General features: G+C 44.0%; 1 protein-coding gene across 1 annotated transcript in view; it reads left to right on the top strand.

Annotated features, from left to right (window-relative positions):
- nrip2 (nuclear receptor interacting protein 2) overlaps window positions 1–26,518 on the top strand; it is an 86,121-nt gene extending 59,603 nt beyond the window's left edge. The window contains exons 4-6 of the mRNA XM_078568204.1: window positions 5,733–5,872; window positions 21,300–21,352; window positions 23,921–26,518. Of these exons, the coding sequence (XP_078424330.1) occupies window positions 5,733–5,872; window positions 21,300–21,352; window positions 23,921–24,043 (316 nt within the window). The 3' untranslated portion in view covers window positions 24,044–26,518. The remainder of the gene's footprint in view (window positions 1–5,732; window positions 5,873–21,299; window positions 21,353–23,920) is intronic.
- The last annotated feature ends 538 nt before the right edge of the window (window positions 26,519–27,056 follow it).

The following is a 27,056-nucleotide window of genomic DNA, read 5'->3' on the forward strand; positions in this document are numbered from 1 at the left end:
GTGACAGCTTTTGGTTATCTCCTCCTATCACTGCTTGCTTGTCCCAACAACCCCCCCACCCCAACCCTTTTCTACCCACCCCCCCCACCCTCTAAACCAGCTTATATTTCACCCCTCTCCTATTTTTACTTAGTTCTGTTGAAGGGTCATGAGGACTCGAAACGTCAGCTGTACTCTTCTCCGCCGATGCTGCCAGACCTGCTGAGTTTTTCCAGGTATTTTTTATATTTTGTTTTGGATTTCCAGCATCCGCAGTTTTTTGATTTAATCTCAATGATACAGGACAACCTCTGTGGTGAGTATTGGAGATCCCTACCTGATCGGTCAAAACATCTGAAACGCATCTTTAAGAGGCCAATAGTCTGTTCTATGAAGGACCTTGTGGCTGAATGTGCAGCATTGTATCTCTCCTCAGATGCAGTCTGTGGATGATGAATGGACATCATTAGCCATGTCTTTAGGGGATACCCTTTATCACCGAGGAGCCAAACCCATAAGTGCTGAGCTCTCTCAAATATCTCTGGCACTTGGGAGTGACTCAAAATATACAAGTTGTGTAAGCTCTCTGGATACTTAGCACAAACATGCATGGTCTGCTTTCTGTGATCACAAATTAGCTGGACGTTTAGAGAATGAAATCCTTTTCTATCAATAAATCTCACAAGCTGCTGCTAGGGAGCTCTTAAGGCCAATGTGTATGCAGTCAATAGTGCCCTGCACTTGTGGAAAACCTGAGATTGCAGTGAATCCCACAGCTCTGGCAGCTTGGCATGCTTAATCATGCAATGGTGAGCTTTTTTGAAAAGGGCATTGGTCACCTCCCTTATGCATTTGTGTGTCGCCGATTGTGAGATTCTGTAAAGGTCTCCAGTGGAGCCTTGAAAGGATTCGAGGGCAAAAAACTTCAGTGCAGCAATAACCTTCAGAGCAGCTGGCATTGATGCCCTCCAAGTCTGTGAGGCGTGAGTCCCTCACAGAGAATTTGGCAAATATGAGCTACCACATTTCTAGACAAGCAAAGGCGTCTGCAGTACTGTATTTCACTCATATCCATATATGAGCTGCGTCTTTTGTAGACCCATGGTTGTGACCAACATCTTTGTGGACTTGGCCCTTCCTTGTCAGCGTTTGGGTCTTTCTGGGGCTCCGCTGGCTCTTGTTCCTCTGGGCGATGGCCTTCCCTGAGTTGTGCCAATTGGCAACGGGCCCTTCTGCTCCTCATTCTAATCAAAAGAGGCAGCATTGCCTGCATCCTCCACTCCTCCTTGTTTCAGCGAACAGATACAATTGAGCCATCAATGGTAGCTCCCATTGAATTGTCTTCCTCCGTATACAAGGCAGCTATGCATTCTCCAGCCCTTGACTTTCCCTTAGTCTGCACATCAAATACCAAGGCCACCCCATGCAGGATGATTTCATCCTGGAGGCCGACAGATGGTTGATCTTTCCCCACAGTCAAGAATGCACATTCACAACGATGGTCTTAATTAGGGTCAAAAGACCCAAGTCCTAGGAGCCACAGTCAGCTTTGTGTTGGTTGTCCTCCAGTGGCCTTTACAACAACTAGAGATATTCAGTCCTTGCACTTATGTCTTGACTGCAAGCACGGTGCCTTGAATGCCATGACCAATCCACTAGGAATCTGGAGGCTTGTAGGGCCCATGCTGCCTCTGCGCAACAGACGTGGCCATTGATTCTTAGGCCTGCATCCATTCTGACATGCCTCTGTAAGGATCAGGTGCCAATTAAGACCATATGCACCACAGCACCTAAACTTAATGGATTCTCACCTGAATGCACACCATTAGTAAAGGAGCCAAGCTCATTCACTGTGCATGAGACCTTCAAGGCCAACGCTCACCTGAGCCATTCTCTGCATGGTTTGAACAATACAATTATAGGTTATCCCTTCAACCGGCCAAGATTTGATATGCTGAACTCCTCCCAAATGCCCCTCCCCGACCAATTTATTGTAGCTAGCTTTTCGAACTGCGTCATTGCAAGGTGAGCTCAAAAATGGTGCTGCTAGCCTTCATTTGGGAGACCAGCTTCCAACATCCCCCTATCACCCATCGAATCCCTCTCATCTTCCCTTCTCAAGGCCACATGCACCCTGACGTTCTGGGAGCCCCCCCCCCGCCTCCCCCACCCCAACCTTAGACCATCCAATACCCTCCATGACTTTTTAGCTATTGAGTTACAGGATGCAGATGCCTCCCCTGACTGTGCCATCTGCCTCACAGTACCATGTCACTAACTCCCAGGACCAAATTCCTTAGGTGACTGATCACACCCTGCAGACCATCCTGTGCACCACCATCACTGACCAGAGAGACGTTCTCCAGCACAAGACCAGGACCAAGACATGCATGCCAAGCAGAGCCCTCTAACATGGCCCGTGCTGCCCTTCAACTACAGGTTGTTCAATATGCCTCCAACAGCATGGCCTCAGCCCCAGGCCAGTCTCTGACTCCTCCTTGGACAGTCTTATAACTCTTGCCCCAGGACAATCTTTCACTACTCCACTCTGTTCCCAACCCACCCGTCTTGCCCCTGTATTTCCTCCAGTGTTCCACCACCCTCCCCTCTGCCCTGCCTTCGTCTTCCCCCTCCCTGCTGGTATTTCCTCCCGTACCCAGCCTTGGTGTAGCTTCTGATACTAGCACCCAAAATCTTGTAGCAATGCTCGTAAAGGAATTAGAAAGCAGTATCTACATACCTCGAAGTCGTTGACAAAGTAATGCTCACCAGGGGCACGCCACTTATTTACAGTCGGGATACAGACCATTCTAATTATCCACTGACAGGGCACTTAATTCGAAGGGGGAACGTAATTCCAGAGAGTTGACCTTTTAAGAGCATTCAGGAGATGCAAATGAATGCAAATGTGGCTCCCGATATAGATCGGCGGGAACCTCGACCCGCCTTTAACCTGTCATCAAAGTCGGGGGAACAAAATTTCAAACTAATTTCCCGCCGGCAGGAAGCTGATCTTCCATCACGCCGAATTTAGTGCCCCCACCCGCCATGATTCCTGCTGTTGGCAGGAGCAGAAAATTCCACCCAGAGATTTTAACTCACTCAAAACCCATAGAGTTAAAATCAGGCCAGAGTCTGGGTGGCCTTTTCAATAAATCTGCCAAAAAGGTCTGTCTTACCCCAGGACTGAAGACCAGTGCTGCAAAAGGTTCAATGACCTAACCATGACAGGCAATGTACCATTCCCACTACTCACCCTTTACTTCCTAAGACATAATGGGTACCAGCAGTCTATTTGAAAGTAACAGCTATACTACCAACCCTGCCCAATGTACTCTGGTTAAAGGGGATGGGGTGTGGGGCAGCAATGGCAGGGGCAATAGCTTAAGATTTTACAGTATGGCTACTCATTTCCCCTAAATTAACTTACTTAAATGCACAACCCTAAAACCCAATCCTCCAATTTAATATGTTGATGCCACCACATCTCACCCATGCCACTTGTCATACATTCCTCAAATGCTAACCTTCACCCAACTTGTTCCATCTTCTTGCCAGAGGAAATGGTGCAGAATACCCTATGAGGATCAAGTAATGGATCACATGGCAAGGCATTCTACTCTTCTCATGTGAAATGAGGGTATAGTGCCAGTGCCAGATTAGACAAGAACTAAATAAGGCCTGAACTTCATCGGAGTGGCAGAATCAGGTTGCTACTCTGCTCCTGAAATTTTTTTGGATCCTATCTCGCCCGTCCTTTCGACTCAGGCTGGGCGAGATTCGGGCAACGCAGCGTATCCCAAGGCCTAGCTTTGAAGGGCAGCTCTGTCAAAGGGAAGGAGGCCAGGCCTCTTTTTTACAGCACTAGCTGCCATAAACCAGGTACGTTTAAATGTCCAGCCGAGTTTAAATGACTCTGACAGGCCAGGGAGAAGGTAAGTGTATAAGATAAGTGGGGATTTTGCGGAGAAGGGGTTCGGTTCGGGTCTGGTCATGGGGTGGGGATCGGGTTGGGCGTTGTGGGGGGGTGTCAGGTCGGGCCTCAGGTGGTGGGGGGATTGTCGGGCCTTTGGAGGTGTTGGGTCTTGGGGGATGGTTGGATCGGGTTGGGCCTCTGAGGAGGGTGTCGTGTCGGGTGGAGGGGAAGGCGCGTGCTGTGTCAGGCTGGTTGGGATGGGGGGGGTGGGCAGCGATGGTGTTGGGTCAGGCCTCAGGGAGGAGGGTCTCAGGGGGATTGGGTCGTACCACTGGGGGTTGGGTGCAGGTGTCAGATTGGGTTGGGTCAGGCCTTGGGACGTGGGGTGATATGTCGGGCCCGGCGGTGGCAGGGGGAAGAGACCCCATGGTGCCGGGGGTATCCTGTGGGTTAGGGAGTTCCCATTGGTGATGTAATCCCCTGGGGGTGGGGTGAGTCCCATGGGGGAATGGGCTTGTCCCCTGAGGGGTCAGGGAGGGTGTGGGAGTCCATGGTGGGGGGATTAGTCAGGGGATGGGGGGATCCCCTGGTGGTTTGGGTGATGTTCAGTGAGGGCAGGGAGCAGTGAGCTGGTGGGATGGTGCGGTGGTGTCCCCTAGAGATTTAGGGATGTAGGGAAAGTCCCGTGGGGGTTCAGTCTGGGTCTGTGCAATAGTTACCTGGAAGTTAGAAAAGGTTTTATTTCTTCTAACTTCTTCTGGGTAATTATTGATGTAACCCAGACAGAACCATCCGAAGTTTGCGATTTAAATTTTCGGCTGGTTCCCAGTCCAAGGCAATTGCCCAGAGAAATTTGCACTTCTGGGCAATTGCCATGCAAATCTTACCTGTGAACTTCTGAAGGGCATTCCCCAGCGCCTTTTTGGGGTACCCCACAATATGATGCCTTGGAGCTCGGAAGTTAGGGCCCAATTGTTTTCGAGAATGTGGGAGGACTGAAACATAGAGCTTGAAAGAGCCAGAGGAGTGAAAAGTGGATGATGATATCTTGAGGCTCAATAGTGGGCTGCCCATGGCTTCAAAAGTGTGGACACAGAACTTGCCTGAAAGGAAGGATTCTCGAGGAACATCACGGGCAGAATTTTATGGCCCGTTGTGGTGGGGCGGGGCCATAAAACGCGGCGAGCCATTCAAAAGTCCATTGACTTCAGTGGGACCGTAAAATTCCACCCCATATCTATTTGGAGACACACACGTTAGTTTCTGAAGATGTGCAATAACTGACAAGTTCTCTTAGGCTTGTATCACTTATTTGCAGCAACGGTAGGAAATCTTTTTCATTGTTCCAGACATCAATGTGTTGCAGTTTCATAGGAATTGGCCAGAGCATTATATAAATTAAGGTTAGGCCTCATCTTGCAGCTGAAGGGATGCTGCAAAAGTGGTCCTTTCCCTTCTGTTGGGACTTTGCTGTAAAAATGCTCTGGCTGGTTTGAACTTACTTTGTTAATTCTTTGTAAACACAAGTTCTTCAATCACTCACAAGTCCAACTGGCAGTAATTTTTCTTGCATTTAATGCTTCCTTTTTTTTCCAATCCATTTTTGGATTTAAAATTTGGGAAAGGGGCCCAAAATTTCAACTAGCATAAGTACAGTTTAGAGACTAATCTTCAAATAGTTTATGATGTTAGCAACCCATTTAAAGGGCATCATTCTCATGGTAAAATGCAAATTGGCTGTATGGTGAATGTGGTTACAGGAAGTATGGAGCGTATCTCCTAGTTATTTCTTGCAATTCATAAAGTAATGCATTTGACCTTTGATCCACTTTTTCAGTTCAAAGGAATTGCCTGCAGCGGAGAGTGAAGACTGTGGAGATAACAGATTCACACATACTTCAAAAATAATGGAGCGTGTGGAGAAATTAGAAATCATGTTGGGGAAAGAGAAAGTAGAGTGTTCAGCTCTGGTAGTAGGTAAGAACCTCACTGTATCTTTTCCATGAACTGTAGAAGATTCTTTAATGAACTATTTGATACGAACCCTATTTACTCCAGTTAAGGGAACATGTGACTATATTTCCAGTTAAAATATGTTTGAGCAAATTTTTTCCCTAAGTGATGAAAACTCAGCTTAACTGTTAAGGGATTCCAAAGTATAACAGGTGAGACTGCACCTCGAATACTGTGTGCAGTTTTGGTCTCCTTATTTAAGGAAGGATGTAAATGCATTGGAGACAGTTCAAAAGAGGTTTACTAGATTGATACCTGGAATGAGTGGGTTGTCTTATGAGGAAAGGTTGGACAGACAGGGTTTGTTTCCACTGGAGTTTAGAAGAGTGAGGGGTGATTTGATTGAAGTATACAAGATCCTGAACGGCCTTGACAAGGTGGACATCGAAAGGATGTTTCCCCTTGTGGGTGAGTCCAGAACTAGGGGGCGCTGTCTTAAAATTAGGGGTTGCCCTTTTAGGACAGAGATGAGGAGAAATTTTTTCTCTCAGATGGTTGTGTGACTTTGGAACTCTGCCTCAGAAGGCAGTGGAGGTGGGGTCATTGAATTTTTTTAAGGCAGAGGTAGATAGATTCTTGTTAGGCAAGGGAATCAAAGGTTAACAGGATTAGATGGGAACATGGAAATCGAAACATAAGAAGATCTTATTGAATGGCGGAGCAGGCACGAGGGGCCGAATGGTCTACTCCTGTTCCTATTTTTTATGTTCTTATGTTCTAACTCTAGACCTCTAGATTTGACTATTCTCAGGGGTGCTCCGGCACCTCCTATTTAAAGGCTTTAATAGCTAGTCCTGTAATCCACCACCCTTGATCCACCATGATTCATAGGGACCATAATAAATAGTTACCAACGCTGCCTGCAGCATTTAGACGCCTGTCCTTAACTCAAAGAGCTCTTGGGTCAATTCAACCTGTCCAAATCCAGTCTCTTTCCTGACAATACAAAATGTTGCTAAGTAAGTGCAATCACTCATGAAACTTCCAGAGGCCAGCTGTGAACTTTAAAACTAACATGAGAACAGTCCCGAAGATTAATAGCTAGAAAAAGTCATTGGCTTTTTTATAACTCTGGCTCCAGCCTTTCTTCTCTTCAATATTACCTCTCTCGGCACCTCCTATTTAAAGGCTGAATGGTAAACTCTCCTTTGCTGATTGGCCATCCGTTCTATGCCCCACTTGATTTTTCTTTCCACTGATCTCAGTGGAATTCACTCCATTAATTATCTGCCTGGATTTTCAATCTGTAAGATTAGTGTTCATTTTAATCCTTACTTCCTCCACTATTGAAGCTACTTGTTTCCAGGATTAACACAGGCAGGGGGATTTGGCTCAATGGTGGCAACAATCAGAACTGGAGGGAAATCCTCTCGCAACTGTGTGGGGCTGCGTGACAGGTATGCAGAGGGGGCCGGCATGGGGTCCATGTCAAGTGATTTCTACCCGCATTATTACGTGGGGCACAAGGGCAAGTCTGGTCTTGGAGTTTGAGTTCAAGCCGGATGATAAGAGTTGACTGGAATGTCCGGAGTTCATGGCGTGGCTGTGAATCCGGAGCCTGGGGAGGTTAGGGAAGGCCAGGCCTCACACTGCTGCTGAATGTCTCTGAGTCACTGTGCAGTAGCAGCAACAGCAGTAACCCTCCTGATTAGCTCCCTGACTATAAAAAAAATACAGGCCTTACAACTCCCTGCACACAGCTCTCTTATAAATAGATATTTCAGGGTCTTTGAAGCTCAAAGTTCCCGGGATCTAAAGCAGCATTACTATCCCCAAACACACTTCTGCGTTTGCCTACTGAACATTAATTCCTGCGCTATGATGCCCTGAGGATGTGAAATGCAATATAGTGTTTATATTCCCTGCTGGCAGCTTTAAATGGAATTTACAGCACAGAAACAGGCCATTTGGCCCACCTCATCTGTGTTGGTGTTTATGTTCCACACAAGCCTCTTCCTACCCTTGATCACACTATTGGAATAGTCTTCAGCTTCTTTGTTCCGCATGTGTTTATCAAGTTCCTTGGAAGTATCTATACTAGAATCATAGAATGGTTACAGCACAGAAGGAAGCCATTTGGCACATTGTCTCTGTGTTAGTTCTCTGCAAAAGCAACTCAGCCAATCCCACTCCTCCACCTTTGCCTTGTAGCCCAGCAAAATCTTTTCCCATCAGATAATTATCCAGTTCTCTTTTCTAAACCACAGTTGAATCTGTTTCCACCATACGCTCAGGCAGTGCATTCCAGATCCAAACCAGTTGTTGCGTGAAGAAGTTTTCCCTCATGTTGCCTCTGGTTTTTTTGTTAATCACCTTAGGGTTCTCAACCTTCTGTCAATGGGAACTGTTTCTCCCCATTTACACTATCCAGACCCCTCATGAGTTTGAGCACATCTAACAAATCTCCTCTCAACCTTCTCTTCTCCAAGGAGAACAGCTCCAACTTCGCCAGTCTACCCACATAACTGAAGTGTCTCAACCTCGGAACCATTCTCGTAAATCTTTTCTGCACCCTTTCTAAAACCTTCACATTCTTCCCATTGAGGCTGAACCAGTGTTTTATGAAGGTTCATAACTTACTTGCTTCTGTACTCTGTGCCCCTATTAATAATGCGCAGGATTCAGTATAATTTATTAACTGCATTCTCAACCTGCCCTGTCACCTTCAATGATTTATGCACATATACACTCAGGTCCCTCTGCTGCGGCATTTTCATTAGAATTGTACCCTTTATTTTATGTCACTTCTCCTTATTCTTCTGACCAAAATTTATCACTTCACATTTCTCTATGTCCGCCACGTGTCTGTGCATTCCACCAGCCTGTCTATATCCTCTTGAAGTCTATCACTATCATCCTCACAGTTCACAATACTTCCAAGATTTGCATCGTCTTCAAATTTTGAAATTGTGCACTGCATACCCAGGTCTGGGTTATTAATATAAACCAAGAAAAGTAGTGGTCCCTCTATATATCATCCCCCAGTCAGAAGTAAGTAAATTTTTCTGTAATTCATGTTTTTAATAGGCTTGAATTAAATAATTAAACTGTTGCATAATGAAATTTTAGCTATGCTAAAGGCTAATGATTCAAAATGCCACATGTTTCAAAATAAATGCCTACCGGCACTAATATTTTTCACTTAAAAAGCAGAAGGTGCAACACCTGCCCCTTTACCTCTTCTCTCCTCACCGTCCAAGGCCCCAAACACCCCTTTCACGTGAAGCAGCACTTCATCTGCACCTCCTTCAATTTGGTCTATTGTATTCGCTGCTCCCAATGTGGTCCCCTCTACATTGGGAAGACTAAACACAGACAGAGTGACCACTTTGCGGAACACCTTCGCTCAGTCTGCAAGCGTAACCCAGACCTTCCTGTTGCTTGCCATTTCAACACACCATCTTGCATTCATGTCCACATATTCGTCCTTGGCCTGCTGCAATTTTCCAGTGAAGCCCAACACAAGCTGGATCACAGAACCTCATCTTCCGATTAGGCACTTGACAGCCTTCCGGACTTAACATTAAGTTCAACAACTTCAGACCATGAGCTCTCTCCTCCATTTTTACCCCTTTTAAAATACATTTTAAAATACATTTTAAAAATATTTTTCTGTTTATGTTTATTTATTCATTTTTATATTTTATATTTTTTATTTTATTTTTATCCTTTCTTAATCCTTTTTCCCCAACCCCCCGCCCCCACCACCCCTACCCAACCCCCACAGGGCCATCTGTCACTTGTTCCTATGTTGTGCTTCCACAGAGCACTGACACATGTTCTGCTATCTTGCCTTTTATGCCACTATCAGCACCTTCTTGAGCCTTTAACACTACCATTAACACTCCCTTTGCCTCGTGTCCATGACGTCTTTGTCTGTCTCTCCCGAGCTTCCACCTATCCCTGACCTTCATTTTGGTCCACCTGCTCCACCCCTTTTAAACAGTGTAAAATCCATCACATTTTTACTTCTCTTTAGCTCTGAAGAAGAGTCATATGGACTCTAAACGTTAACTCTGCTTCTCTCTCCACAGATGCTGCCAGCACTGCTGAGTTTTTCCAGTATTTTCTGTTTTTATTATTGTTTTACTGATGTTTGGGAATTCAGATGGTTAATAAAAACAATATAATAGCAGGTTTAGAAATGACATGGCCAACACATTTTCTTAGAGCTCTAGCCCTCAAAATGTGGCTCTACACCTGACTATTCTAACATATTCCTGGCCAGCCTTCCATGTTCTACCCTTCATAAACTTAAGGCCACCCAAAACTCTGCTGCCCGTGTTCTAACTCGCTCCAAATCTCTTTTAACCCATCAGCCAGTGCTTGCTGACATGCACTGCCTCTTGGTTAAACAAAGCCTTGATTTTAAAATGTTCATTCTTGTTGTCAAATCCCTCCATGGTCTCACTCCTCCTTATCTCTATAATCCCTCCAGCCCCACAACCCTCCAAAGATATCTCCACTCCTTTAATCCTGGCCTCTTGAGCATCTCCAATTTTAATTGCAGTGCCATTGGTAGCTGTGCCTTCAGCTGCTGGAACTCCAGTCCCTTATCCCATTTACCTACCTCTTCTGGCCAAACTGAAATCACCCATGATTAATTATCATTGTGTTTTTTTACCCATTTCCCTAATTTGTTTGGATATTTCTTCTTCCACCTCCCTTTCATGATTAGGTGATCTACAGACTAAAATCTATAATTGTGATTCATCCTTTATTATCTTTTATCTCTGAATTAGAGTATTTTAAGGGCCATCAAATTTTAAGGGCTACGAGGGGGAGGCAATGGCGTAGTGGTATTTTCGCTGGACTAATAATCCAGAGACCCAGGGTAATGCTGTGGGGATAAAAGCAAAATACTGCGGATGCTGGAAATCTGAAACAAAAACAAAAATTGCTGGAAAAGCTCAGCAGGTCTGTGGAGAGGAAGACAGAGTTAACGTTTCGAGCCCGTATGACTCTTCATCAGAACTAAAGATAAATAGAAATGTGGGGCAGAATTTTGCTCTTGGATGGCGGGCGTGCCCCACCAGCTCGGCGGCAGGTGGCCAGCCGACCCCCGCCACCAAAACGGGGCCCGCTGCCATTTTAAGTGGGCAGGCCAATTAAGACCCACCCAGCGGCATCCCCGACGGGAATTGCTATGTGCTTCCTGTGCGGGAGGGGAGGGATTCCCCATTTGTCAAGGTGCGCTCTTTCGCACATGCGCGCGAAAGAGCGCACTTCACCCTGAAGCAAAGTGCTGTCTCAGGGAGACCAGTGACAGTCCGAAAAACTTTAAAAATACAAAAAATAAAAAAATTATTATCATGTCCCCCTCATGGGACAATGTCACACAAGATGGGACATGTTAATAAAAAACACATAAACTTTATTACTTTTTTAGAAAACTGACATGAAACTTCATCCCGCCAGTGGATGAAGTTTCATGAATAATCAGAAGCCCGCTGGGGCTCCTGGCCTGCCCGCCAGCTTTAAGGTTGGCCGGGCAGGTCTTTAATTACTTTAATTAGCCTGTCAATGGCCTCAATTGGCCATTGACAGGTTGGCGGGTGGATAGCTGATTTCGCTGTCCGCCCGCCTTCCTAAAAATTTAAGGGGACCGTGATGATGTTGGGGATTCCTCCTGACGTCATCCCACGTCATTTTCCCCTCGGCGAGCGGGCCCCGCCCCCAAATCGCCGAGGGGAAAATCCTGGCCATGGTGAAATATAAGCTGTTTAAGAGGGGATGGACAGGTGAAGCTGGATAGAGGGCCAGTGATAGGTGGAGGCAAAGGAGAGATTGCCAAAGAGGTCATAAACAAAAGGTCAAAGGGGTGTTGACGGTGGTGATATTAGCTAAAGGTGTGCTAATGGTGACATTAAGGGTGGAAAGCAGGATAAGCAAGTGGCAGATGGCCCTAGTGGGGGTGAGGTGGGGGGAAGGGATCGAAATAGGCTAAAAGGTGGAGATAAAACAATGGATGGAAATACATTTTTAAAATAATAATACAAATAGGTGGGAAAAGAAAAATATATATAATTATTAGAAAAAAAAGGGATCAAAAAGGAGTGAGGATGAAGGAGAGTGTTCATGATCTGAAGTTGCTGAACTCAATGTTAAGTCTGGAAGGCTGTAAAGTGCCTAGTAGGAAGATGAGGTGCAGTTCCTCCAGTTTGCGTTGAGCTTCACTGGAACATTGCAGCAGGCCAAGGACGGACTGGGAATGAGAGCAGGGTGGAGTGTTGAAATGGCAAGCGACAGGAAGGTCTGGGTCATGCTTGCGGACAGACCGAAGGTGTTCTGCAAAGCGGTCACCCAGTCTGCATTTGGTCTCTCCAATGTAGAGGAGACCGCATTGGAAGCAGTGAATGCCGTAGACTAAATTGAGGGAAGTGCAAGTGAAATGCTGCTTCACTTGAAAGGAGTGTTTGGGCCCTTGGACGGTGAGGAGAGGGGAAGTAAAGGGGCAGGTGTTGCACCTTCTGCGATTGCATGGGAAGGTGCCGTGGAAGGGGGTTGAGGTGTAGGGGGTAATGGAGGAGTGGACCAGGGTGTCCCATAGGGAACGATCCCTGCGGAATGCCACCAGGGGGGGTGAAGGGAAGATGTGTTTGGTGGTGGCATCATGCTGGAGTTGGCAGAAATGGTGGAGGATGATCCTTTGAATGCAGAGGCTGGTGGGGTGATAAGTGAGGACAAGGGGGACCCTATCATGTTTCTGGGAGGAAGAGGAAGGTGTGAGAGCGGATGCGCGGGAGATGGGCCGGACACAGCTGAGGGCCCTGTCAACCACCGTGGGTGGAAAACCTCTGTTAAGGAAGAAGGAAGACATGTCAGAAGAACTTTGGAATGTGGCATCATCGGAACAGATGCGACAGAGGCGAAGGAACTGAGAGAATGGGATGGAGTCCTTACAGGAAGCAGGGTGTGAGGAGCTGTAGTCTAGGTAGCTGTGGGAGTTAGTGGGCTTGTAATGAATATTGGTGGATAGTCTATCACCAGAAATTGAGACAGAAAGATCAAGGAAGGGAAGGGAAGTGTCAGAGATGGACCATGTGAAAGTGATGGAGGGGTGGAAATTGGAAGCAAAATTAATAAATTTTTCCAGGTCCAGACGAGAGCATGAAGCGGCACCGAAGCAGTCATCGATGTAACGGAGAAAGAGCTGTGGGAGGGGGCCTGAGTAGGACTGGAACAAGGAATGTTCCACATACCCCATAAAGAGACAGGCATAACTGGGGACCATGCAGGTACCCATGGCCACACCGTTTATTTGGAGGAAGTGAGACAAGTTTAAGGACAAATTGTTCAGTGAGAGAACAAGTTCAGCCAGACGGGGGAGAGTGGCCTCTGTTCAAGGAAGAAGCGGAGAGCCCTCAGACCATCCCGGTGGGGGACGGAGGTGTAGAGGGATTGGATGTCGATGGTGAAGGGGCCAGGGAACTGGAAATTGTTGGTATGATGTAGGGCATCAGAGGAATCGCGGATGTAGGGGAAGAGACTGGACAAGGGGAGAGAGAATGGAGTCAAAATAGCAAGAAATTAGTTCTGTGGGCCAGGAACAGGCTGACACGATCGGTCTGCTGGGACAGTCCTATTGTGGATTTTGGGTAGGAGGTAGAAGCGGGCCATCCGAGGTTGGGCGACTATCAGGTTGGAAGCTGTGGGAGGAAGATCTCCAGAGGAGATGAGGTCAGTGACAGTCCTGGAAACAATGGAAACCTGCTTTCCACCCTTAATGTCACCATTAGCACATCCTTTCGCTAATATCACCACTGTCAACAGCCCTTTGGCCTTTTGTTTATGACATCTTTGGCAATCTCTCCTTTGCCTCCACCTATCACTGGCCCTCTATCGAGCTTCACCTGTCCAGCCCCCTTAAACAGCTTATATTTCACATTTCTATTTCTCTTTAGTTCTGATGAAGAGTCAGACGGGCTCAAAACATTAATTCTGTCTTCTTCTCCACAGATGTTGTCAGGCCTGCTGAGTTTTTCCAGCAATTTTTGTTTTTGTTAATGCTCTGGGGATCAGGGTTCAAATCCTGCCATGGCAGATGGTGGAATTTGAATTCAATAAAAATCTGGAGTTAAAAGTCTAATTGTTGTAAAAACCCATCTGGTTCACTAATGCCCTTTATGGAAGGAAATCTGCTGGCCTACATGTGACTCCAGAGCCTCAGCATTGTAGTTGACTCTTAAATGCCCTCTGAAATGACCTAGCAAGCCACTCAGTGTAACAAACCGCTACACATTGTCACAAAAAAGGAATGAAACCGGACAACCTAGGCAATCTCAGCCCTGTCAACCCTGCAGAACCATCTAACATCTAGGGGCTAGTGCCAAATTGGGAGAGCTGTCTCACAGACTAGTCAAGCAAAAGCCTTACATAGTCATCCTCACGGAATCATACCTTACAGATAATGTCCAGACACCACCATCACCATCCCTGGGTATGTCCTCTCCCAGGCCCAGCAAAGGTAGCAGCACAGTGGTATACCTTCAGGAGGGAGTTGCCCTGGGAGTCCTCAACATCAAGTCTGGACTCCATGAAGTCTCATGGCATCAGGTCAAACATGGGCAAAAAAACCTCCTGCTGATTACCCTGTACCGCCCTCCCTCAACTGATGAATCAGTACTCCTCCATGTTGAACACCACTTGGAGGAAGCACTGAGGGTGGCAAGAGCACAGAATGTACTCTGGATGGGAGACTTCAATGTCCATCACCAGGAGTGGCTCAGTAATACCACTGCTGGCCAAGTCCCAAAGGACATAGCTGCTAGACTGGGTCAGCGGCAGGTGGTGAGGGAAGCAACAAGAGGGAAAAAACATACTTGACCTCATCCTCACCAACCTGCCTGATGCAGATGACAGTATCATGGAGGTGAAGTTCCACCTTCACATTGAGGATATCCTTCATTGTGTTGTGTGGCACTACCACCGTGCTAAATAGGATAGATTTTGAACAGGTCCAGCAACTCAAGACTGGGCATCCATGAGGTGCTATGGGCCAATAGCGGCAGCAGAATTGTACTTGAGCACAATCTGTAACCTGATGGCCTGGCAAATCCCTCACTCTACCATTACCATCAAGCCAGGGGATCAACCCTGGTTCAATGAAGAGTGCAGGAGGGTAGGCCAGGAACAACACCAGGCATACCTAAAAATGAGGTATCAACCTGGTGAAGCTATAACACAGGACTACTTGCATGCCAAACAGCATAAGCAGCAACTGATGGACAGGACTAAGCGATTCCGTAACCAACGGATCAGATCTAAGCTCTGCAGTCCTGCCACATCCAGTCGTGAAGGATGGCGGACAATTAAACAATTCACTGGAGGAGGAGGCTCCACAAATATCCCCATCCTCAATGATGGAGGAGCCCAGCACATCAGTGCAAAAGATAAGGCTGAAGCATTTGCTACAATCTTCAGCCAGATGTGCTGAATGGATAATCCAGCTTGGTCTCCTCTGGAGGTCCCCAGCATCACAGATGCCAGTCTTCAGCCAATTTGATTCACTCCACACGATATCAAGAAATGACTGAAGGCACTGGATACTGCAAAGGCTATGGGCCCTGACAACATTTCGGCAATAGTACTGAAGACTTGTGCTCCAGAACTTACCACGCCCCTAGCTAAGCTGTTCCAGTACAGCTACAACACTAGCATCTACCCGGCTCTGTGGAAAATTGCCCAGGTATGTCCAGTACACAAAAAAGCAGGATAAATCCAACCTGGCCAATTATTACCCCATCAGTCTACTTTCGATCATCAGTGAAGTAATGGAAGGGGTCACCAACAGTGCTATCAAGCAGCACTTGCTTAACAATAACCTGCTCACTGACGCCAGCGTCACTCAGCTCCTGACCTCAATACAGCCTTGGTTCAAACATGGACAAAAGAGCTGAACTCCCGAGGTGAGGTGAGAGTTACTGCCCTTGACATCAAGGCAGTATTTGACCAAGTGTGGCATCAAGGAGCCGTAGCAAAACTGGAGTCAATGGGAATTGGGGAAAACTCTCCACTGGTTGGAGTCATACCTAGCACAAAGGAAGGTGGCTGTGGTTGTTGGAGGTCAGTCATCTCAGCTCAGGACATCATTGCAGGAGTTCCTCAGGGTAGTATCCTCGGCCCAACCATCTTCAGCTGCTTCATCAATGACCTTCCTTCCATCATAAGGTCAGAAGTGAGGATGTTCGCTGATGATTGCACCATGTTCAGCACCATTTGCAACTCCTCAGATACAAATGCAGCACAACCTGGACAATATCCAGGCTTGGGCTGACAAGTGGGAAGTAACATTCGCACCACACAAGTGCCAGGCAATGACTATCACCGACAAGAGAGAATCCAATCATCGCCCCTTGATGTTCAATGGCATTACCATCACTGAATCCCCACTATCAACATCTTGGGGGCTACCATTGACCAGAAACTGAACTAGATTAGCCATATAAATACTGTGACTATAGGAGCAGGTCAGAGGCTATGAATTATGTGATGAGTTACTCACCTCCTGACTCCCCAAATCCTGAACACAATCTACAAGACACAAGCCAGGAGTGTGATGGAATACTCCCCACTTGCCTGCATGAGTGCAGCTCCCACAACACTCAAGAAGCTTGACACCGTTCAGGACACAGCAGCCCGCTTGATTGGCACCACATCCACAAACATTCACTCCATCCACCACCGACGCACAGTAGCAGCAGTGTGTACAAGTACTGCATCTACAAGATGCACTGCAGGAGTTCACCAAGGCTCCTTTGACAGCACCTTCCAAACCCACGACTACTACCATCTAGAAGGACAAGGGCAGCAGATAGATGGGACCACCAACTGGAAGTTCCCCTCCAAGTCACTCACCATCCTGACTTGGAAATATATTGCCGTCCCTTCACTGTCCCTGGGTCAAAATCCTGGAACTCCCTTCCTAACAGCACTGTGGGTGTACCTACATCGCATGGACTGCAGCGGTTCAAGAAGGCAGCTCACCACCACCTTCTCAAGGACAACGAGGGATGGGCAATAAATGCTGGCCCAGCCAGCGAAGCCCACGCCTTGTGAATGAATAAGAAAAAAACCAATGTTGGGAAAGAGACAGAAAAGTAAATTTGCAAAGAAATTACTGAGAGGTGCAAGTGTAGATGATGGGAGACTCTTAGCTACTGAAATATTAAATGACGCAGTGACTGTGTTAAGAACAGAGTGGGGGAATTTTTGAAGGAAAATTCTTTTGGTTGGTATATTTTGTGAGCAACAAGGAAGAAGCCGTTACTAGATCTAGACCTGGGGAATGAAGTGGAGAACGTCACAGTTGAAGAGTGTCTCTGGAATAGTAATCACAGTATTTAAGGTTTAGATTAGTTATGGAAAAGGACAAGGGGCAATCTAGTGTGAAAATACTTAACTGGAGAAGGCATCCAGCCCAGGTAAATTGTAGTCAAAGATTGGCAGACAGAAACGTAGGTGACTTTAAAGAGGGGATGGTTCAAGTACAGTCTAGGTACATTATTATAAGAGGTAAAAGGAAGACAGCCAAAGCCAGAGCTCCCTGGATGACATCAGAGTCAGAGAGTAGAATGAAGTTGAAAAGCGGGGGGAATGTGATAGATATCAGCTTCATAATACAAGGGGGAATCAGATTGATAAGAAGACATAAGAGAAGTGAAAAAGGAAACGAGGCAGAGGGAAACAGTCTGAGAATAGACTGACAGCTAAAATGAAAGGGTATCCAAAGATCTTCCATAGGTATATTAGCAGAAAAGGGATTGTTTGAAGGGCAGTGATGTGCACGGTACAATTTCAAAATTTGCAGATGACATGGGACTTGAAAACGTAGCAAACAGTGGGGAAAATAGTAATAGACTTCATGCGGCCATAGAGAGGGTGATGGAATAGGTGGACACATGGCAGATGAAGTTCAACAAAGTAAAGTGTGAGGTGATCATTTTTGATTGGAAGAATGAGGAAAGACAATACAATTTTAAAGAGGTGCAAGATCACGGACACCTGAGTGTGTTCCTGCAGAAATCTTTGAAGCTGACTGTTCTGGAGATGAAAACAAAAAGCTAAAAGCTACTGCGGATGCTGGAAATCCAAAACAAAACAAAAACAGAATTACCTGGAAAAACTCAGCAAGTCTGGCAGCATCGGCGGAGAAGAAATCAGTCAACGTTTCGAGCCTCCATGGCCCTTCAGCAGAACTGCAGCATAGTTTCAACAAGGGAGAAATATAAATTGGTTTAAGGTGGGTGGGGGGCAGGGGGGAAGAGACACATTGAGGGTGTGGTGTGAGCAGATAATCAAAAGATGTCAGAGACAAAAGGGTCAAAGAGGTGTCGAAGGTGGTGGTCTTTGTCTGAGAAAAGTGCTAATTAAGAATGGAATACAGGATATTCAAAGTACAGCTCTAGTGGGGGTGGGGTGGAAAGACTAAAGGTTTTGGTTTTAGATTTAAAAATAATGGAAATAGGTGGGGAAAGAAGAATCTATATAAATTATTGAAAAAAAAAGCGGGTGGGGGGGGAAAAGAAACGGGGTGGGGATGGGGGGAGGGGGAGTTTAAGATCTAAAGTTGTTGAATTCAATATTCAGCCCAGAGGGCTGTAAAGTGCCTAGTCGGAAGCCCAACGCAAACTGGAGGAACAGCACCTCATCTTCCGACTAGGCACTTTACAGCCCTCTGGGCTGAATATTGAATTCAACAACTTTAGATCTTAAACTCCCCCTCCCCCCATCCCCACCCCGTTTCTTTTCCCCCCCCACCCGCTTTTTTTTTTCAATAATTTATATAGATTCTTCTTTCCCCACCTATTTCCATTATTTTTAAATCTAAAACTAAAACCTTTAGTCTTTCCACCCCACCCCCACTAGAGCTGTACTTTGAATATCCTGTATTCCATTCTTAATTAGCACTTTTCTCAGACAAAGACCACCACCTTCGACACCTCTTTGACTCTTTTGTCTCTGACATCTTTTGATTATCTGCTCACACCACACCCTCAATGTGTCTCTTCCCCCCCGCCCCCCACCCACCTTAAACCAATTTATATTTCTCCCTTGTTGAAACTATGCTGCAGTTCTGCCGAAGGGCCATGGAGGCTCGAAACGTTGACTGATTTCTTCTCCGCTGATGCTGCCAGACTTGCTGAGTTTTTCCAGGTAATTCTGTTTTTGTTTTGTTCTGGAGATGAGATTGTTGCCACTCTGTGCTAGTGGCACTTCTCCCCACACGGCTCAAGTGATAGTTTTTGGAACTTTCCTTACATAGAGATCAAGCAGTTTGTCTCTCCTTTGGCTCTGTTCCACTGAGGAGACCTTTGTAGATCTGACTCATTTAAATTGTGGATTCTTCTTTTATGCTCCCATGCCATGCCCATGTCACTTCTCTGATTCCCTTTCCCAAATGCTCCTATGGTAGGCATTCTTGAAAAGTGGCACAATTTCACTTGACTTACAGTTGTTACCTCTCAGCACTTTGTTACTTACCTGCTGCTCACCTGGGTTGTTTTTGCAAATGTCAGGCTTTTCCTAAATTGCACTCTAATTTCTAAACACTCCAGAACATTACGCACAGTATTTTTGCCAATGAATTCTCCAATGGATATGCAAATACCTGACCTAAGAAACTCTAGTGGAAATAGCTCTGCAATGCATTGGCAGCCATAACCCATCTCACATTCACACAAATGTGGCACAACACACTGAATGAAAATTTGGGGGCTTAAGTTTTAGGGATCATCTTAATCCCAAAGAAGTCAGGGGAGTTGGTGATGTTTGTAGGTAAACTCAACTGAGAATTAGAAAAATAAATGTGAAAATGTTCGATGCAGCACCCATCTATAATTTTATTATCCTCCAACAATATTTATCTTTGCAACTGTTAAAGAATAAGATCCAAATTAGTTCCTTCCTATACTATATATTTCTAGATGAATTTGAGCTAGGCTTAAAGTTTTTTTTAAGTGGAAGTTATGTCTATTAAGAAATTCTTTATCTTGATGAGAGCAGGTGAGTGTAATATAAATAAATCCAGGTCTTATTTTTTTATTCATTCTCGGGATGTGGGCTTCACTGGCTGGGCCAGCATTTATTGCCCGCCCCTAGTTGCCCTTGAGAAAGTGGTGGTGAGCTGCCTTCTTGAACCGCTGCAGTCCATGTGGTGTAGATACACCCACAGTGCTGTTAGTCTTATGGTATGGGGTGGAGTTAATATTCAAGGGGGACAACCCACTGTTACTCATGACTTTGTAGACAATCTCTTGTCAGGCCAAAATTGATTTGATTAATTTCTTGGTTTGACACTTTGAGGAAAGGATACTTTTGCTACCCAGTTTTGCAAGGCTGACAAAAATGGGTAGTGCAAGCATTATCTGGCTTATGAGGGGATAAACAGCAAAAAAGCAAACATGGAGAACTGACCAAAAAATAAAAATAATGCATGAAGCAAAACTGTTAATTTAAAATGAAAATAATTACCTGCAGTGGAAATTTTTTTAAGAAGCCTACTTGAGCAAATTATGTCCTTGTGGAACTCACAACACACCCAATTTTTATAGCTAGAGCATGACAACATTTTCTAGGCTTAGAAATAAAGGATTACAAGTTGATATTAAAACGCTACTGATGCCCATAGAACTATGTCACAGACTTCCATGAATAGGTAGAAAATCACATCAGAAAATCCTGAAGCGCAATTGCTTGCATATCAGCATTGATGCATAAAGGACTCCTTAGTTAATAGGAAACAGCCATGGACTGAAATTAAAATTGAGTTGACTGATGAGTAAGTAGTCAGAGGATGTATTGTAAAATTATTTGTCCAATGTTGATGAAAGTCCTTCTGAAGTTTAAGTTTCAACTTTACTTATCTAATGGCAAAGGTGACAGTTTTTACCAGTTTTATCCATTTCATGTCTTTTAGGTCTCTTTATGGCATACATTGGTCCCTAGGTAAGATGATAGGCAGTGAAATAATACTACACCTCTATCAACTGTAACTGGTCATTAGATAGTATACAAGGCCATCTCAGGGGAAGATTATGTTCAGATTTTACCTATCATAGTTGTGGTTTTGGGAGAGAGTGAGCTCTCAGTGTACCAGAATATAGCAATACAAACTCATTTCATCACCAACTAGCCCTGAGCTCCCATATAGCTCTGTACAATTCCAATCCTGTAAAGAAGCCTTTCAGACCCATGGTCTTCCAAAGCATATGTTCCAGATTCATGCCAATTAATGATGAATTTGAGGACTAGTTAGAAGATGGAAGAATGTTTCACCTCAATGCTTTTGTGCTTCACTGTTCAGTCATAACCTGGAAAGCAGTTGTTAAATGATCTGAATTTGTTTTGTCCTACTTTTGGGAAATGTAACACTTGTGCATTTGTTTTGTAGATAATGAGACATGTGAGCTGTCCCTCGGTCTTCAGACATTGCTGTCTCTCAAAGTAAGTAATATGTCTGTCTCTATTTTTATTTGGAATAGTCTCTCTTTTATTTTCAATCTTTTTCCATTTCTGTCTTTCTGTATGTCTCTTATTTTCCATTTCTATCCATCTATCTAACTTCTTTTGTTTCCATCTCTATGGTTTGCTTTTGAAGCCATCAGGTCCAGAGTTAGTGTAGAGTTATAGGAATAGACATTTAACCTCAATGTGCTCATTTTATGGGCTTAAAATGGGCGCAATATGACTCATTTCTGGGACCATTGTCACACACCCACTGGACACCCAAAACACATCAAACTGCGCTGGATGATTTTTATTGCTGAGGAACTGGCTATCTCAAACCTCTTTGCTTTTTGATGTACTCCAACCTACACCACAACCCACTCATTACATAATTATCTGTTCAAGTCTCTTCAGTCTATTTTCAACCCACAGCATTAAGATTACTCTGATGAAATTCAAAGACATAATCTGTGACTGCAACCTTAGCATATCATCCTTTTTGTCCCTTTCAACTTTTCGATTGCATTCAGTACTGTCAACCATCCCAATCTTCTAAACCATCTCTACTCTATGGGGAGAATTTTCTCCCCACGATCGGCTGCGCACCACCATTTTATGTGGGCGGGCCAATTAAGGCCCACCCAGTGTGACGTGCACCTGGAAGCGCTGAGCGCTCCCTGTGCGGGTGGGGGAGTAGGTGGAGTCAGGGCCTGCGCTCTTTCGCGCATTCGCGCATTTGCGCGAAAGAGCGCAAAAATCTCCCTGAGTTAGTTTGATTTTTAAAAATTTAAATAAATAAAGAAAAAAAATTTTAAGACATATCCCCTCGTGACAGTGACAGTGAGCTGGGACATGTCTATGAATTTTATTAAAAATTTTTACTGAAGTTTAAAAACCTTCATGAAACCTCATGCCGCCCATGGATGAGGTTTCATGATAAAAGCGAAGGTCACCTAGACTCTTCGCCTGCCCACCAACCTTAAGGTTGGACGGACAGCTATGTTAATTATTTAAATTGATATTTAAATAGCCTTAAAAGGCCTTTGACAGTTCAGCAGGCGCGCAACTGACTCTGGTGCGCGCCCGCCAAACTGAAGGTCTGAATGATGCGCGGTGACGTCAGGACGCACACCTGATGTCACCACACGTCATTTTACACATTGGCGAGCGGGGCCCGCCCCCGCACACCAACCCAAAGATTCTGGCCTCTGTTCCTCCTCTGTGGTGTGGTGTGGAAGTCGTGCCCCATCAGAACACAAAAGGAGAATCGCCCTCTTACATCCCAACCTAGAAAATTGGCATAAGTTTCAGAAAATGCTGAGAGTCATTTTTATTTTAAGCGATAAAGTGACTTAAATCAGCTGCCATTATGCTTCTCTCCTAATTTTTGTTAACATTGAAGTCAATGGAAATTATAATCATGAAAAATGTATAATGGGCAGCTGATTTGATATCTATCGTCCAATGCTGTTGACGCTCAATTAAGCTGATACTTTACTTCCAATTTCCCACTTCACACTGGCACTGCCCAACCCCTTGCATTCCGCCACTTTCCCCTCCACCCCAATTCATACTGGTACTCTAGTTCCCCATTCCTCTGAATTAACACTGGCACTTTCTTTCCAGTCAGCATTCCAAAGTGCACTCCCAGCTTCTTTAAAATCTTGCACCTTCCCTCATCCTTTATATGGTGCTATATATAGTGCTTTATATTCTCAGGACATCCCAAAGCATTTTGCAATAAATCACTGCATCGCTGTTGTTATTTAGACAAACAAAACAGCCATAAAAACAATGAACAATGAATGAGATGAATGACTAGTTAATGAATTTTTGCTGGTGTTATTTGAGGGAGCACTTTTGGCTAGTACAATGGGAACATTCTACTTTTCATTGTGCCATGGGATCTTTTGTGTCTAGCTGGACAGAGAGATAGGGCTGTTATTTGACATTTCATGCAAAAGAAAGATCTTCAACATTGCAGCAGTTAATATTGTGTGGGTTGAACCCACAATCTATGCAGAGACAAGAATCCTACCAACTGAGCTAAGATGACAACATAATCTCCATTTTTAAATCCTTACCATCTGCAACCTATCCACGCTAAGTTCTGCTCCCCTACCACCATCCTTGCTAACCTACATTGACTTCTAGCTCGCCCTAAAACCTAAATTCATAATGCTTATCCTTGTTTCTGCTATGTTTCTGTTCAACACTGCAAGCTCATCCAGATAGTACTTACCCTCCACTTTTCCAGTTCTAATATTCTTTGCATCAACTTTCTCCAACCTCAATTGAATGGTTTCCATAAACCATTAATCTTTCTTCTTCAAAAGCTTCCTCAAAATTAATCTTTCACCAAGCCTTCAGTTGACTTTTCTAATTGTTCTCCTACCAATACTTCTTGTCCATTTTCATCTCTGTGAAGCGCTAAAGGGTATTTTACTGTTAAAGTTGGTGAATAATGCAATTTCCTCGCACCATTACTAATAGCAAATCAGTAGCTCAGTTACTTTCACAATATTGAACTTTCCATGAAAAAAATATTGTCTTTCTTATCCACAGTGTGTGATTGACTTGGAAAGGGGAGCACTGCTGCTGAGCAAGTCAAAAACACTACTACCATTCATAAATGAAGAAGAGGAAGAGGAGGAGGAGAAGAATGATGAAGAGGAAGAGAATGAGTGAAAAAGGACACTATAATCTAGTGTTTTGAACAAAAAAGCTCACATGACAGATTGACACCCTGAGGTTACTCGGTCTTTCTTTTTCTGACCCTTTGTGACTGCTGTAATCTTTGGCTTGTCTCACAACAGGAGTAAGCTGGCTGAGATGAGGAGAGGACAATTATGTAAACCACCTCCTTTCCTACCACCATTCTCTCAAATCACCAAAAGATTGTTCCACTTTAGGTTTCTAACTAGTGTTGGGAATAGTAGGCCTGTCCATTCTGCTTTCTTTTTTGCTGCTCCCGGTTTTATGTGCTGTGGCATGAAAGAAACATTTGCTTTTTTTAAAAATAGTTTCAGCAACGGGCAACTAAAATTAAATTTTAACAATAGGTCATTTGAAAGGTTATTTCCTCTTATGGCTGTTTTGTGTTGCCCAGTCTAATTGTGTTATTGGTTCCAAATGTTACAACAGCCTACCTGGATTTTTGAGGAACAATCGATCTGATCTTGTTGAAAAATATTGATGTAACAGTGAGCAGAAAGTCCCTGACAGAAGCATGTCCTGTAATGGAAATAAACAATGGTAAATGTGGATGTATTTTTGAACTGAAAGTAATATTTCTATACTACAGAGATTTGCATCAATGAAGCTTTAATTAAGAAAGTATACAGAAAAAGATTCCTGTAAAATTTTTTATTAAAACTTTCAGTGCTCAGGTACAACACCATTTCTTAAGTAGACAACAGCTGCGGCCTGTCAAAAACTTGAGATGTTGTATGCTATTTCCAGCATCACAACATTATCCAGTTCATCATAAGGTCAACAGTTTTTCCCTCAGTTCAATGATTGGCAGGCGGATAGAAATTTTCTGTTTCTATAACCTTAAACTGTTGTCAGTGTCACATAAATAGAGCTCCAACAAATAAATTCTTTCACGTTCACTACCATTATAAATAATTCCAATGAACTGAATCCTTTTTAGTTCATTCACGCTGTTTAGAATTCTACCGCACCAAACCTGGCCCCATTAGTTCCCTTTTTAGGATTCCAGTGGCCAAATCTTTTGCCAATAACCCCATATTTGTGTAATATTCCAACAGACACAACCTTACCCCAATGTTAAAAAAATCCATGTACATGGATTTTACATCCATCATTCTGACTTCGGAACAACATAGGAATAAAGAACCCCAGTCAGCAAACGTGTTACATTTTTGTGCAGCACAGTGTCTCACTTTATTCAAATGAAAAACAGTACAAAATATTCTTGACCTTTGTACATTTTTTCAATATTACAGAAGATGGCAACCAATAAAAATGAGAGGGAAATCCCTTCTCACATTAGAGCTATTACTAAATCTATATTTTTACTCTTATACAGTATTTCTTTTTTCCCATTACTTAAATGTTCCTGGACAACATGATGTTATACTTGGTATGGTTAATTCAACTGTTAGGAGCTGTGCAACTGGTTGACTTCTGGGTGATTTCCCTCCCTCCCTCTGAATAAAGTGTCTGATCTTGGCTTGAGCTCAGCCCTGTGATGCCATGTGCAGCAAGTTAAAGTGGGGCAGTATGTTAAGGATCTGTGTCCCATTACTTTGTAACATAGTGTTTTTGTGGCTACTGGAGCTCCCATTATGGAAATCAGAATTTAAAAGATTATTGTTAACATTTATCAAACTGCATGTGGAACATGAAAAACTCATATGAAAATATACATGTTAGTGGTGTAGACTAATACTGTAGCTATATATACTTTAATAGCCTGAACATTATTTTACTTGCAATATTTATAAACCATTTAACCTGGAAGACGAGGTTAAATATTCAAGTTTGTCATGCTCCCTATAAATGGGACAGTGTCTCCATGTCTTTTCAGAGTGAAACCCCAATTTATGTATTAAATGCAGCTCTTGAATCTTACTGAGTTGTCACCATAATTGTCAAAACCTATCAATAACTCACATGAAGTTTCCAAAATAGCTAGCTATTTTTCTGCAAAATCAAAACTAACACAGCGTTTCCCACTTCCTTGGTAACCTTTGTTTCTTTTGTACAATAAACATTGGAAGCAAAGAACTAGAATTTGAGTTGTGGGGATGGGGAAAGCTGCAGAAGGGAAAGTAAGTCCAAACTATTTGTCACTCATTAAATTCGTTTCATAATAGTAAGTATTGAAATTGGAAAAAACCAAAACCATTCAGATTGGGGCAAATCAACATTCTTGCCATTTGACTTTGGAGGTACTGCATGATATTTGATTCTGGTTTGGGTGGTTTGTTTTATTTTGCAATACTATACAAGATCAATGTTATTCACTCCTGAATGCTCCACTGCAAATTGCATTCTTCCAGGGCAGACATTCCAGCATTATGTGCTCATTAGCTAATAATGTTTATTGACCAATGTCTTCCCAACAGTATTGTATGTTACCTTGTTATTCTGGTGTGCACTTTAATGTTCACAATAAACTGGTGTTGTCAAACAGCAGAGTGTAACTGGGCTTCTGATTTTCAACTGAAACAATCTCACCAGTCTGCACAAAAATTAATTTACACTAGATTGCTTTTGGGATTCAATAACACTGGATATATTGTATAGTGGTGTACAAAAAAATCAGAAATAGTGGTTGCAATATTGGGCAGATAAGCATAAAAACACATTCAGATTTGTTCAGTGTTGTCTCAACAGCAGCAGGCAAATCAATTGGAAAGATTCACGGCATAGCTCATTTTCCTACAGGTGATATCAGCGATACAGAAATTAAGCAATATTTATGATGATGTCTGCCAAGTTAGTGTTTATGCTCAAGTCCCAGAACTGTGGGAGATGGGATTGGATTTGGTAATATCTGTAGAACTTTTGATTGCTAACTACACCACTGGCAATGCAATATGTAATATCCAAATGTAGATACCAAAACTATGGATTTTTATTGGGTCCAGTGAATCCTTGCTAGATCTACAACCAGCAATATATGAAACAGATGGGTTAGCTCAGCCATCAGTCTTTTCGGGCTTCAATA

This window comes from Cetorhinus maximus, chromosome 22, assembly GCF_964194155.1.
Source record: "Cetorhinus maximus chromosome 22, sCetMax3.hap1.1, whole genome shotgun sequence".
Classification (NCBI taxonomy): Eukaryota; Metazoa; Chordata; class Chondrichthyes; order Lamniformes; family Cetorhinidae; genus Cetorhinus; species Cetorhinus maximus.